Here is a 15,151-nt window from a genome sequence, read left to right on the forward strand (position 1 = left end):
GGGTTATCTTGTAGTTACAGGTGAGCACTGTCTTCCTGACTGCATTTCTATACTACCTTCTAAACAGGGGCATAACTTTGATTTGTGAATATTAGAGGGACATGGTGGGTGAAATAATATCTTTTCTTGAACCAACTTTTGGTGGTCAACTAGAGATGCTTTTGAACTACACAGAGCTCTTCTTCAGGTGAACATTAACAGTTTTAGCCTCTCCTTCCCACCACAGTGCCAGTCAGCGTTCATAGCACCATTTCACAGAGATGGAATGTGAGAGCCATGTCTTGCGACAGGTCCTCAGTTGAGGATCTGCTCCACTGACACAAATGAAGCTACCTTGATTTACACTGGCTGAGGATCCTGCTTAGTGTGAGCCCCAATCATAGAATCAGAGAATTGGAAGGGGCCTCGAGAGGTCATCTAATCCAGTCCCCTGCACTCAAGGCAGGACTAAGTATTATCTAGACCAGTGATTCTTAACCTGGGGTGCATGCACCACCTGGGGGTGTGACATTCTCTTTCTGGGGATGCCAGATCTTTTTAGAAGGTAAATCATCAAAAACACAAATTAAGCACAGTCACGTAAGTACAACTACTTTGTTTCATCAAACATATGTATTTATTAATATTATACATTTATTAATGATTACTATAATATACAAACAATTTTTTTTTCAAGTTTTTAAGCTAATTGTAGTAAAATTATTGAGACAATGAAGCTTGAGACTATCTTGTGTGTTCAACTAGCACTGTTTCCACAACTGGCGAAGACAGAGCTGGAGATCCTTGTGCCATTTGCGACTTTCATCACTCTTACACATAAAAACAAAGGCCAGAAACTGCCTAAATGCAAGTGATGATATATGTGGCTATGTCAAAAAAAGTTCATTGTTTCTTGAACATCATTGAACAAAAGCAACAGCAGAAGAGTCACTGAGCTTGTAAACTTATAAAAGTGTGTAATTTTTAATGTATTCTTAATTTTACTGCAAAATTAAAATAAATGTATAATTCTCTTTCATTCTATATTTATGATTCATCTAGGTTTAAAGAACTGACCTACTTCAGTGATTTTTCATAAAAGGTGTGAGAATATATTTTGAGAACCAAAGGGGTGCAGGCTGCAGTAAAGGTTAAGAACCGCTAATCTAAACAATCCCTGAGAAGTGTTTGTCCAATCTGCTCTTAAAAATCTCCAGTGATGGAGATTCCATAACCTCCCTTGGCAATTTATTCTAGTGCTTAACCACTCTGACTGTTAGGAAGTTTTTCCTGATGTCGAACCTAAACCGTAATTGCTGAAATTTAAGACCATTGCTTCTTGTCCCATCCTCAGAGGTTAAGGAGAACAATTTTTCTCCCTCCTCCTTGTGGCAACCTTTTAAATACTTGAAAACTGTTATATCCCCTTTCAGTCTTCTCTTCTCCAGACTAATCAAACCCAATATTTTCAATCTTCCTTCATAAGTCATGTTTTCTAGACCTTTAATTATTTTTGTTGTTCTTCTCTAAACTTTCTCCAATCTGTCCACATCTTTCCTGAAATATGGTTCCTGGAACTGTATAGAATACTTCAATTGAGGCCTAATCAGTGCAGAGTAGAGCAGAGGAATTCTTGTTTCTTGCTTACAACACTCTTGCTAATACATCTCAGAATGAGTTTTGCTTTTTTTTGCAACAATATTACACTGACTGATATTTAGCTTGTGATCCACTATGACCCCCAGATCCCTTTCTGCAGTACTCTTTCCTAGGCAGTCATATCCCATTTTGTATGTGTTCAACAGATTGTTCCTTCCTAGTGGAATACTTTGCATTTGTCCTTATTGAATTTCATCTGATTTACTTTTGACCATTTCTTCAGTTTGTCCAGATCATTCTGAATTTTAATCCTATCCTCCAAAGCACTAGCAACCCCTCCCAGATTGGTATCATCTGTAAACATCATAAGCATACTCTCTATGCCATTATCTAAATCATTGATGAAGATATTGAACAGACCCAGACCCAGAACCGATCTCTGCAGGAGCCCACTCATTATGCCCATCCAGCATGACTGTGAACCACTGATAACAACTCTCTGGGAAAAGTTTTCCAATCAGTTATGCACCCACCTCATAGTAGCTCCATCTAGGTTGTATTTCCCTCATTTGTTTATGAGAAGGTCATGCCAGACAGTATCAAAAGCCTTACTAAAGTCAAGATATACCACATCTACCACTTCCCCCCATCAACAAGGCTTGTTACTCTGTCAAAGAAAGCTATCAGGTTGGTTTGACTCAATTGGTTCTTGAAAAATCCATACTGAGTGTTACTTATCACCTCATTATCTTCTAGGCATTTGCAAATGCATTGCTTAATTATTTACTCCATTATCTTGCTGGGTACAGAAGTTAACCTGACTGGTCTGTAATTCCATTTTTATAGATGGGCATTATATTTGCCCTTTTCCAGTCTTCTGGAATGTCTCCCATCTTCCATGACTTTTCAGTGGGGTGGTGAGTGGTGATCGAGTGTTACTAGCCTGGATCACACATGACAGATTGTATCTAGACTCTGAGTTCAGGGAAAGCATCTTCCCCTCACCACCCTAGTGCCTTTCTTGCTCCTCTATTATCATCCCACATTTTTTATGGAGTGAGAAGGGTCACTCTCCAGTTAGGGTTGCACATCAGCCTGGTTCTGCCTCTTCCTAAGACCCACCGTCCAAAGAGCTGTATTTTATTACTGCTACATAGCTAATGTCGGGAAACAGAAAAGGGATTGTCATTTCCTCCCCACATCACCACCACAGGAACTAAGGGAGAATTTACACCACTTCATATGTTATGGCATATACTGATCTCTTGTGAGGGGTGAAAATTGTTTTTTTTACCTACGGGGCATTGAAATGCTCCATATACCAGAATATATTGTTAGAATTAATGGAAATAAATCTAACAGAAGGTCGGTGCCTAAGAACTCTAGACCGCATTGAAAAATCTCAGTCCAAGATTTTAGTTGTTTGATTTTGACTCCTAAGACATAGAATGATTCTGGTCATTGCCAGAAATGAAATACAGCATTTAAGCATCATTTTTAAGCTCTAAGATGTCACTAAAGGGATATAATGATAGATAAAGAAACAGTCTTATCCATTATATCAGTACTCAGCTACAAGAGATATGGGCTGTTATAGTAGTAATTGCTCTGATCATGGCAGAGGCTGGTCTACATGGATACAAACGTTCTGTTCTCAATTGAGACTTCTGGCACTTTGCTCTGAACTCTACATTTAGGTTTCAAATTTCAGCCTGTAATCTGGACAGGAAGGAGAGTCTCTGAATAGTTATGAAAGTAATTGAAACTTTACTAAAATGAAACTTGACTATTCTTCCAGTTCAATTGCACAGAGTGTGTTATTGTTCCTGGACTCAAACCATGGCAGACAGAGACTGGGGAAACCAAACGGCTGTCACAGAATTCATCATTCTGGGATTCGGGGTTCTCCCTGACCTGCAAATTCTTCTCATCCTGATGTTCCAAGTGATCTACATGGCAACTGTGGCTAGGAACACCCTCATCATGGTGTTCATTGAGGCTGACCAGCACCTTCACACCCCCATGTACTTCTTCCTAGGCAACTTGTCCTGCCTGGAGACCTGCTACATCTCAACCATCCTGCCCACGTTGCTGGCCAGTCTCCTGACTGGGGACAAAACCATCTCAGTCAGTGGCTGCTTCACACAACAGTATTTCTTTGGTTCTCTGGCATGTGCAGAATGCTATCTCCTAGCAGCGATGTCTTATGATCGATATCTAGCGATATGTAAACCCCTGCACTATTCAACTCTTATGAATAGCAGGGTTTGCCTCCAGTTGGCTGCTGGCTCATGGTTAAATGATTGTTTGGCTACTGCCATCTTTGTCTTATTCCTATCACAGTTAATATTCTGTGGTCCAAATGAAATTGACCATTTCTATTGTGATGTCATCCCACTGATGGAACTCTCCTGCATTGACAACCACCTAGTCATATTGCTGGCTTTCATATTAGCCTCCATATTCACCCTGCCTCCATTCCTACTAACCCTGACATCCTACTTGTGCATCATCGCCACCATCCTGAGAATCCCTTTCACCATCAGGAAACATAAGGCCTTTGCCACCTGCTCCTCTCACCTCAGTGTGGTGACAATTTTCTATGGATCCATAATGATTGTGTACGTGCTACCAAAACATGATACCCTGAGAAACCTGAACAAAGTGGTCTCTCTTTGCTACAAGATCCTGACTCCCCTGGTAAACCCCCTCATCTACAGCCTGAGAAACAGAGAGGTCAAGGAAGCTCTGTGCAAAGCAGTCAGTAAATATGTGGCTTTCACCAAAATGTGCGGAGACTCCTAGAGAATAACTTAGCCTGAGGTTTTCAATGCTGCCTGGGTGATTTAAGCAATCAGCCCCCATTAAAATTAAGTTGAAAACTCCCATTGAAAGTCTCAGCACTAATGTGAAAAAGAAAAGTAGATGATCTGCATGGAGTTACTGAGATAGTCTTTATGGTCCCCCGCTGTGTCCATGTAACACATCTTCCAGGAAAGTGAGGATGTTGACAGCTCTGTCACTCTCTCATGTTCAGCATTGATACACATATTAGGATGGTATTTTTCTCCAGGGTGTTGGCTAAGTGTTCACCCTCTGTGAGGAGTGTGTACAGCTTCTGAAACCACACAGAGCTGACATTGTGTAAGGCACAAAATCCACTAACAATGAAAGTAAATCCCTGGGTATATCCCCTGTTCATTGTTTCTCTATGTAAGATAATAAAGTCTTGTAATCAAATTCAGACAATCTAATACAAACAAAACACCATGGATGACATCATCATATTTGTTGCTACAGATCGTTTCTTATGTCCCTAAGGATACAACGCAGAATCCAGCCAGAGCTCAGGTCACTGTTGTCCATCTAAGTGGAAGGACCAGGGAGGGAGGTGGCCATAACTGTGGTACCATCATGGAATTTTTAATTGGGCACCAAACCAGGTGGAGTGGAGACCAATTTTTAACCAATTTTTATATCCATAAAAAAGCCATTTTTGATCAAAATAAATGTTTGGATAATAAAAATAGTAACCCCTGGGGCAGCATAGGGGGAAATCTGCCACCGCTGAAATTGTGCTATTTGCCATCATAGCCCTCTGCAAACTGTTGCCTGCTCTTTCCGTATGCTGTCCCAGGCCTGGGCAGACAGATGGTTCAGCAGACCTTGATAGTACTACCCAGCAAGAAAGACCACAGGCACGGTTTGGTGACAAAGGCACTCAGCCAGGTTATTTGTTCTCAAGGCAGAGTTCTAGCATCCTGGTTCTGTGGTTACAGATACACTGACACGCTAGTGCCCAGTGCCAAGGAGCAGCTCAGTCAGCTGCGGGAATTTCTACTGTCCCCTGGGCCACACAAAGGGTTAAATTGAGGTACCCCGACATTTATAGACTGAGACAAACAACTTACGTCCCACCTCACGTGTTTCATGACATCTGCTTGTTACCTCCTCTTGTACCTTGCTCCAGGTATCTCGGGCAAAACATCCCTATTCATCCCTATTCATCCCTTCTGTCAAACCCTCTTATCTGGTGTTAGGTCAGGATGTGCCTGGGCTAATCTCCTGGAGTGTGTTCACACACATATCCAGTGTCTGTTGCTTCTTAGGAGTGCCTGTGTGTTAGCAACGCTAGTAATACCTTTGCCTAGGTCATGTATCGGACAGTGAACTTGTAAGCATCTGCTGTAATACATGGCCTGACTTTGGTTCACAGCATGGCCAGTGACAACACAAAAAGCTCCCTCTCAGAATTCCCTACTGAGCATGCTCACCCGAACTGAGCAGGTGCAGTAACATCTGCTGTTGCAGCTGCCCTCACTCCACCCTTACTTGGAGGCAGACTTTTCTGCCTGGTCTTTGGAGGTACACCTCTACCCCGATATAAAGCAACCCAATATAACACAAATTTGGATATAATGCAGTAAAGCAGTGCTCCGGGGAGCGGGGGCAGGGATGCACACTCCGGCAGACCAAAGGATGGATCCAGCAGGAGGGAGCACCCGGGGGGAGGTTTGGCACGAGGCCTCCATGCAGGACAGAGGGCTGTCTACTTCCTGCGGGAAGTGGGATGACCTTACCCCAGCCTGCTTCATTCCCTTGGCTCCCAGGCTTGGGAGGAGGAGAGAACCGCCCCTCTTGCACTCGCCAGTGGCGTGCCTGGGAGCCAGGTTGTGGACCAGGCTGGGGCTGTGTCACTCCACTTCTCACAGGATGTGGCCAGCCCCCATCCCTTATGCACACCTGGGGCGGGGCTCCACACAATGCCCCCGCAGAGGCCTGGGGCCAGCCCCCCCCATGGAGGCCTGGGGACCCACACAGCCGCCCCGCAGTAACTAGGGATGGCCTTGGCCGGGTGGGGGCTCAAGGTGGAAGTTTCACCTGGGGCGCGAAATATCCTTGCACCAGCCCTGAGTGTGGACAGATTGCAGCGCTTTCCCTACTCAGCTGTACGAAGGCAGATTTAACTCACAGTGCTGAACAGCAGCAAGTGTAGCCATACCTTTAGTGTCATCTGCAAACTTGCTGAGGGTGCAATCCCTCCCATCATCCAGATCATTCATTTTGTCAGATATTTGTTGTAAAAGTCAGGGATGGGTCACAGGCAATAAAATATTGTGACAATGTGGAGGCATTGTGCAGCTGTTGAGCTGGTTCTGGGGCCTCCACCACTGTTGGGGGCTTGGAGGTCCAGAGACCACCCATGTCTGGCAGGTCCCCCCTGCCACTCTGGCCCCTGCCTCCATCCCACAGTGTCAAGAAGCTCTGCAATCTGATGAAGGCCTCATCCCCCAGCCTCTACTTGAACCAAAGCTGATCAGAAGAAAGACTTACAAAAAGCGATGAAAAGGCAGTGGGAGACACACCTAAGCCCCTCCAGACAAGGATGATATAATTAAGGAAACTCCTCAGCCTCATTTGCTACAAAGATGGGAAAGGGAGGCATCTCCATTAGCATACAGAATGGAGAACAGAGATTCCAAGGCAAGAACCACACCGAACTCTGGGATCAGGAAAGCAGGGAAGCACTGCGTGATGGGAAATCTCTGCTCCAGATGGAAATTAACCCATGCCTGCACACACCCAGCTCAGAAATTATCAGACCAATTCTAGTAATAAATCCTCTATTGATATCCAAAATACTGAAATGACCTAATTGCATTAGGAGCTCCCCCGAAGGAACACCGCCCATAGCCAGGAATGATCAGTTCTTATTGTGTAGCCTGGACCAAACAACTTTGTTATACTCCCTTAAATCATCGGTTTACCCTTAAACAAATCTAGTGTTCATTGTTATTTCCCTACAAAAACCCCTTACCACCGCCCAAGTATATGTCCTGATGCTTTGATCCAAACTCTGCATCAGTTCTATTGGCACTTCATCTTCCTGACATTGTGTTGTGGTCTCTCTACCTGTCTCCAGCACTCTGGACCCCACACGGCCAACATCACCTGGGAACCCTGAGATTCAAGCTTCAGAGAGTGGTGAGATCTCTCTCTCTCTCTGTATGGCCTCCTGACCATAGGCATGTGCAGCACATTTCTTTAGGGTGAGCACCCAGGGAATTTTTTTTTATTTTATTCTTTTTGAAGGTGAACATTTATTGAATATTCAATCATAAAGGACATTATTTTTATTCATCAAACAAATTAAAGAAACTAAAACTTAACTAAACTTATTTTTTTTTAAATTAACAACTAAACTTTAGTTAAAAAACACAAACTTAAAAAATGAGACACAAAATACTGAATTTTTGCTGTAGTGATAACCAGGTGTATACAAAGCTACAATCAATTTTCATGATCTTTAACCAGATAATGAGCTAAACCAACCTGACAAAAACAGATTAAGGTTTCTTCATCTTCCAGTCCTAGAGAAGGAGGTGTCGCTCACCAAATGTTATGGACTTAAATTCCTCAATCACATCATTGTAATTAACTGACAAAGCCAATTCTTGTTCAATGTACAAAATCATGAGGGAGTTGAGATGCTGTTGGGACACTGTACTTCTTAGTTTGTTTTTTACATGTTCTAGTTTCAAAAAGGCTCTTTCACATGAACAGCTTGTAACAGGTAAGACTGCAAAGCACTGAATAGATTTGTAAAAGGCCTGGAACATGGAAGACTGATCCTATTCCTTTAGCTCAGGGGTCGGCAACCTTTCAGAAGCAGTGTGACGAGTCTTCATTTATTCACTTTAATTTAAGGTTTCATGTGTTGGTAATACATTTTAATATTTTTAGAAAGTCTCTCTCTATAAGCCTATATATATCTAAGTAAGCGATTGTTGTATTTTAAAATAAACAAGGTTTTCAAAATGTTTAAGAAGCTTCATTTAAAATTAAATTAAAATGTTGATCTTATGCCATCGGCCCGCTCAGCCCGCTGCTGGTCTGGGATTCTGTTCACCTAGGCCGGCAGCGGGCTGAGCTGAGAGTGGGAATGCGCTGAGCTGAGGGTGGGAGTGCACTGAGCACAGGGCTGGGGGTGAAGGAGCAGGCTGGGGCTTGAGGTGCAGGGTCTGTCCAGGAACTAGAATGAGGGAGGGGGCTCAGGGTTGGGGCAGGAGGTGTAGGTGTGGAGCGCTTACCTGGGCAGCTCCCATTTGGTACGCATGGTGCAGGTGGAAATGTGGGGAGGGAGTGCAGGAGCTTCCGTTTGGTGCTCAGGGTGGGGGTGGGGATTTGCGGAGTGCAAGACTCAGGGTGTGAGGGGTGCATGTGAGGGGGTTGCAGGTGTCAGGGCATCGGGTGTGGGGGGCCTAGGTATGTGTGGGGGTGCCAGAATCAGGGCTGGGGTCGTGGTGGGGGTTGAAGGAGTCAAGCAGAAGACTGGGTGTGTGTGAGGGGGGTATAGGGCTCAGAGCAGGGGTGTGGGGGGTGTGCAGGGTGCAGGGCTCAGGGCAGAGGGCTGGGTGTGTGAGAGGGGTCAGAGAAGTGGGCTGGGTGTGTGTGAGAGGGGGTCAGGGTAGCGGGAAGAGGCCTGGGATGTGTGCGGGGCTTCAGGGCTCAGGGCAGAGAGTTGGATGTGTGTAAGGGTGGGGTCAGGGCAGAGGGCTGGGTGTGTGTGGGGGGGTCAGGGCAGAGGGCAGGGGCCTAGCAGGTTTGTGGGGCTGCAGGGCTCAGGGAAGAGGGCTGGGTGTGTGTGAGGGGGATCAGGTTAGAGGACTAGGGCAGGAGCGTGAGATGTATGCGGTGTGCGGGGCTCCAAGGCTCAGGGCAGAGGGCTGTGCGTGTGGGGGGTCAGGGCAGAGGGCTCGGGGTGTGGGCTTGGGTTGTGAGGTGCTCAGAGCAGGGGGCTGGAGGGGATATGCTCCTATTCCACCCCCTGTTTCACCAATGCCCTCCCCCGCTTCTTCTCTGCTTCTGCCAGGAGCTCCTCCCCGACTCCCTCTCTCGCAATGGCCATCAGCTGATCAGTCAGCTGGGAGGGAGGGACGGAGAGGAGGAGAAGGAGGGGCAGGAACCCAGCATACTGCAGGAAGAAGCAGGGGAGCCGGCAGGACCAAGCGGAAGGCGGAGAAGAGGGGACCGGGCGGGGCCACCGAGTAGAAGTTTTAATGGCGTACTGCTGCCTGCTGGGACTCTGGAAGGCAGCAGCGTGTCATTAAATATCAGCTCTTGTGCTATCTTTGGCACTCGAGGCATAGGTTGCCACCCCCGTGCTTTAGCCAATAAAGCCACTCTCTGGTGGTGTTCGTAGTGCTACCTTTAGGAACAGATCCGTCATGACCCCAAAGCAATCTGACTTCAGCTTCCAACTCATCCAAAGACACTTTACATTTCTTGGCAAGGATTCTCATATTGTCCCTGCCAATGTCTAAGCTCAGCAGTTTTCCCATTGCAGTCACAATTTTACAAGTCTCCTCTTCAAATCGCTGGTCAATGCCGGTAATCACTGAGTCTAGGAGTGGGTATGATGAAGTTATTCTCTCCTGCTCCTCTTTTGTATCAAAGTGATGCTGGGACTCAAACGTGTCATCAATACGAGTGGATGTTTTTCGCATCTTAACTGGGAAATCGATATATCATTCCTGTCACACTGTCATTGAAAATAGATTGAAAATATTCTGGGCCACTTCTCATCGCCGCCAAAGAGTTACGCACGCTTTTCACCCCTCTCATTGCAGTAAGTAAGTTGTCATTGCAGGAAGGGAGTGTTGGAGCTCTGGAGCTTGAAGAGCCTTACTCACTTTTACCACCATCTGGAGAATAGGTATCATGTGAAGGGCAAAGATGAACTTGAATGAGTTTAGTTCATGGATAAGGCCCCTGACTTTTATTTTAGCATCAGCAAGGTGAGTTGTTTCGATAATCTTTTGTAAAGTTTGTAAAATGAAGGAGTAGTTTTGTTTAACAGCAGCAACTGCTTCTGCTCTGCATGCCCATCTTGTGTTTGACAGTGACTTCAAAGTTTTCAGCTGGGATCCTACTTCTTGTGAAATCTTCTCCATTACCGCATGTTGCACAGAACTCCCCTCCATGAAGGCATAAAGAGTCCGAATAACACCAAAAAAATCAAAGACAGCCCTGTTTTGTTTACTTGAAGTGCATGCATCTACCAGGACGAGGTTCAAACAATGTGCATAGCAATGTACCTAGAGTATTTCACTGTTTCTTTCTTTACATTTCATTTGAACTCCTGCAGGACATCCAGACATAGTAGATGCTCCATCAAAACAGACAGACATCACTGATGACCAATCAATTTTAAGAATGCCAAGGATGTCATTTAACTGGTCAAAAATAGACTGAGCATCAACTATTAATAGTCTCTGAACAGACCCAAAATGTTCAACTGGACTATATTTTTCATTGTCAAAATAGCGCACCACAACGGACATTTGTTCATGGTGTCCACAGTCAGTAGTTTCATTAGCAATTATTGAGACTATGTTTCCATTTAGTGAAGACACAGTCTTTTATTGCACAATGTTGTGTTGTTGTTGAATGCAATTACTCAGATAGGTAGTGTTTTGAGGAGATTGTTGCACATTCTTTGCCATTACTGGATCCTATTTTTGGAGCATATTGACAAGATTTAGAAATAAACCTTTCTCAAAACTGTCAGCTTTTTCGTTGTGACCCCTGAATGGTCTCCAACCTTTCGCCAAACACAGAACAATGTCAAATCAGTCGCTCCACTACACTTATGTTATGTCAACATTTTTCTTCTTTAGACAGATTAGCCTGCTTGCACTCATTCAACAATATGTCAATAGGTTTCCCTTCATTAAAACTTGACCATGAAGAACAGCTCAACACATGAGATTTTGACAGTTGATGGTTTTTAAAACATTCGTTAGCCCTATGCTAGTTTCTGAATCCCTTATCAATAAATGCTTGATCAGTGTGATCTTTGTTTGCTGCATCATTAGAGAGAAGAAATGTCAGCAAAAGCAAAATGTTCCATCGTTTGAGGGGCTGTATTCCAACCACCTATACGTTTCATACCATACTAATGATCTTTAACAATATGTTCTGACTAATCATACCAATCTTCTGGAGTGTGTTCACACACATATCCAGTGTCTGTTGCTTCTTAGGAGTGCCTGTGTGTTGAAAACGCTAGTAATACCTTTGCCAAGATCATGTGTCGGACAGTGAACTTTTAAGTATCTGCTGTAATACATGGCCTGACTTTGGTTCATGGCGTGGCTGGACTTTGCTGACTATGGTTCAGGCATCAGATGTTACATCAGGCGCAGTGCCCCAAGCTCTCTCTCTCACCTACGCAAAGCAACCACCTCCATCACACTCACACAGGCTGGATGCAATCCGCTAGGCCCAGCAGTGAGCCCTGGACACGTCACCAGGAACAGCTTCATAGCTCTTGTCTTGGCTATACCTGGCTGTGAGCAGCTCCAGCAAAGCAATAGCTCCAGGCTTACTGGCCCCTTGGAGGTGGGGAAGTTGGGCAAACAAAGAGATAGACTCACAAGCCGGGGCACAGGGACTGCCCAGACTCAAGGATAGTTTAATGGAGGATAGGTCCCTCAATGGCTATTAGCCAGAATGGGCAGGGATAGCGTCCCTAGCCTATGGCACTAGCCACTGTTGGAAGACAGGATACTGGGCTAGATGGACCATTGATCTGACCCAGAACGGCTATTCTTTTGACCCAGCTGTGGGTCTTGTCAGTGTAACTGAGGCTGTTCCTAGGGTCAGGTCTGTGAAACGTCATCAGGAGGTATTTTTATGGTTATAAAAAAAACTGGTTAAAATTTTGTATTCACTCTGCCTGATACCCAGCTAAAAACTCCATTATGTGACCATGGTTATAGCCACTTCCGTCCCTCGTCCTTCCACTTAAACAGACAACACTGACCCAGTGGACACCAGCCAAAGTGGAAGGGCAAGAAAGGAGACACTATGTTGCCAAATGACCAACAGAGGAGATGGAGAGATGGGAGGTGAAGTTGTATAATGGTGTATAAGTGTTGAGCAGAGAGCACTGAAGAGAAGAGGACCTTTGTGCTGCGTAATGAACTGTGGCTAGTAGCAGATGTCATGGAGTGAGTTAGGGACTGTTAGTTATACTAAATAATGGCTACCAGGTGACATGAGAGTCAAGAACGGTTAAGAATCAGCTATAGCAAGAAGAATCCGTAGAGGAAAGGAGAGAGCAACAGGCTGTCATTCTGGGAAATCATCACTAGATGGCAGCAGAGTAGAGGAAATGAGAGGGGGGTGTCAGAAATACTGACCAGTGACCAAGATTTCGGTAGCCAATACAATAATGGGAAAGTTATACTGTAAAATGGCCACGAGGTGGAAGCATGTTGTAAGCGTGGAATATGGGCAGCTAGTTTCAAAAATGTCCATTAGATGGCAGCATCTCTTGAATACTAATAAAGGGGCAGTGCAAGTACACTATAACTGGCCATCACCTTGGACAGGTATCTCCCAAAAATGTAAGCTGGTGTTTGTCCATGTGTAGCAGGGTGACCACCCGCTCCAGCCTGAAAGGGGTTGGAAGAGCCCTGCAGGGGGCTGGGCCTGGGCAAGGTAAAACGCTGGCTGATTGGGGGAAGTGGCTGCAGCTGGGGCCATGCCCCAAACTGGGCAACAGGGCCTTCTAAGAAGGCCAGGGAAGCCTGAAGTGTCAGTGTCCCTCTGCCTGTAGAGGGAGATGGGGAGCTAGAGACAGAGTACCTGAGTGGAGCAGGGCTGGGGAACTCCAGCCTGGAAAGCCCCAGGCTGCGGCCTAGCACAAGACCAATGGTCCCAATATTAGCTATGTAACAGTAATAAATTACAGCTTACAGCATCAGCCTCTTCTTCTTACACAAAGCGTCTGGCAAAGCCCCAAATGTTAGTGAAAGATTTTGGGCCAATTGAGTCACATTTTTTATGTAACTTCTCTCCAGGACATTGTCAATACTGAGAAGGTAGCAGCTTGTCACCTCCAAAAGCCATCTGCTGCTGTTTAATTTGCCTTGGTGTGAACAATGGTAAATAACTATGCTATTTTTGCTTTTAACTGCCGTAAGGGTGTGCCCGTGAATTACTAAATGAACCCAGGCCTGTTGGCCCATCCCAGTATGACTCTGCATTCTGCCTGAGAGAATCAGCTCTGTGATATCAACAGCGCACAAAGCGCCCCTCCAGAAAAAAAACAAAAAAAAAGCTACCGTATTACAGCCAGAGAAACAAACACCCAAACAGAGCGGTGCCCATCGGTTGAATGTAAGGGACTTGGCAGGCTCTGCAAAAAGCTTTCCTCTGTCTACTTAGAGTCCTCTGTCTTGCAAGTGCTCCATCTGGGTCTACGCAGGGGCCCTGGTCTCAGTTAGGGTCTATGAATCGACTCTCACAAAAGGGGTATTTTGTATTGTACTGGTATTTTATGGTAAATATTTTCTAATTTGGAGAAAAGATTTCTGATATTGAACACTTTTCCCCATAAACCTGAAAAAATATACAAACATGTTATCCATCTTCAGGTTTTCATTAAACTAAAACCAAAAACATAAACAACTCACCCCTGCAAAAGAAAAAAAATAGAAAATTGAGTTCAAAATGAATTTTTTCCACACTAAAATCATTTTCAATGGCAAGCAATTTTTCTTCAAAAAGCTGTTTTGACAGGAAGGTATTTTGAGCATCTCTACTCATTATGAATTATTCTCCAGGTAGTAACGATTAACCCCATTAGACAGATGACAAACTGAGTAATGAAGAGGTGAGGTGACTGAAAAAAACCAGAGGAATAGTTGGGATCAGCTCTCAGGACAGCTTGAACTTTAGCTCTGTAATAATGACTAATTAATTAATTATCTGATAGTTGAGCCTGATAGGAGAGGCCCATTATATTAAGTAAGACACAGTCTCCACCCCAAGGAGCTTACAGCAGAAAAGACAGGCAAAGGGTGGGAGGGAAAAGGGAATGACTCTGCCCTATGTAACACAGCAGGTCAGAAGCAGGGCTAGGAATTGATACCATATGTCTGGAGTACAAACCTGTGTATCCCTAGTGTTTGCTTTACAACCTTTCTCTAGACCCTGCTGCCTCGTTGGAATTGTGAATATTTATTTTCTGGAAACTCTTCAGGGAAGTAGAGGGCAAGATAAATGAACTTTTGCTGCTGGGCTGTTGAGGGCTCCAGGCAATGAGTCCCACAAGCCCTTAGAAAACAGACAGGGATAAATCACCTTCCTGCAGCACCTGCGTTTTTGACACACAGCCCATCCGCAGACAGCACAAATCTCAGTGTATTTCCAGCAGCTCAGCCTCAGTGTGAGGGGGGAATGGCCTCTCATAGGACAGTGATAAGGGCATTAGATAGAGAGATTGATTAATACAGGGGTGTGTAGGGCCTAGAGAGAGAGAGGAGGATAGCCAATTGCAGTCTGTAGCTGGAGGAGAAAAGACATCTTGAACTGGGAGGATTCCACACAGACAGGTGCCACATGTTTGCTGTTGCAATGAAATATATTTGGGAGTTACAAAGTGTCACTTTCAGGATGAAATCGTAAGTGACAGATGTTTTTTTCAGAGTTAAAATCTTAGCTCAATTAGGGCATGGGAAACTGAGACAGACCAAAGCAGTTACCTTAGGAAAGAGAGGGC

The 15,151-nt window shown here is 44.8% G+C and overlaps 2 protein-coding genes across 2 annotated transcripts in view; both read left to right on the plus strand.

Annotated features, from left to right (window-relative positions):
- LOC127032480 (olfactory receptor 12D1-like) overlaps window positions 1-15,151 on the plus strand; it is a 411,893-nt gene that overhangs the window by 64,115 nt on the left and 332,627 nt on the right. The gene's annotated exons all lie outside the window — the stretch shown is intronic.
- LOC127032605 (olfactory receptor 6B1-like) lies at window positions 3,406-4,383 on the plus strand. Its single transcript, XM_050919891.1, has one exon. The coding sequence runs from the start codon at window positions 3,418-3,420 to the stop codon at window positions 4,381-4,383; it is 966 nt and encodes a 321-aa protein (XP_050775848.1). The 5' UTR covers window positions 3,406-3,417.

The sequence above is a fragment of the Gopherus flavomarginatus genome, chromosome 12 (genome assembly GCF_025201925.1).
Source record: "Gopherus flavomarginatus isolate rGopFla2 chromosome 12, rGopFla2.mat.asm, whole genome shotgun sequence".
NCBI lineage: Eukaryota > Metazoa > Chordata > Testudines > Testudinidae > Gopherus > Gopherus flavomarginatus.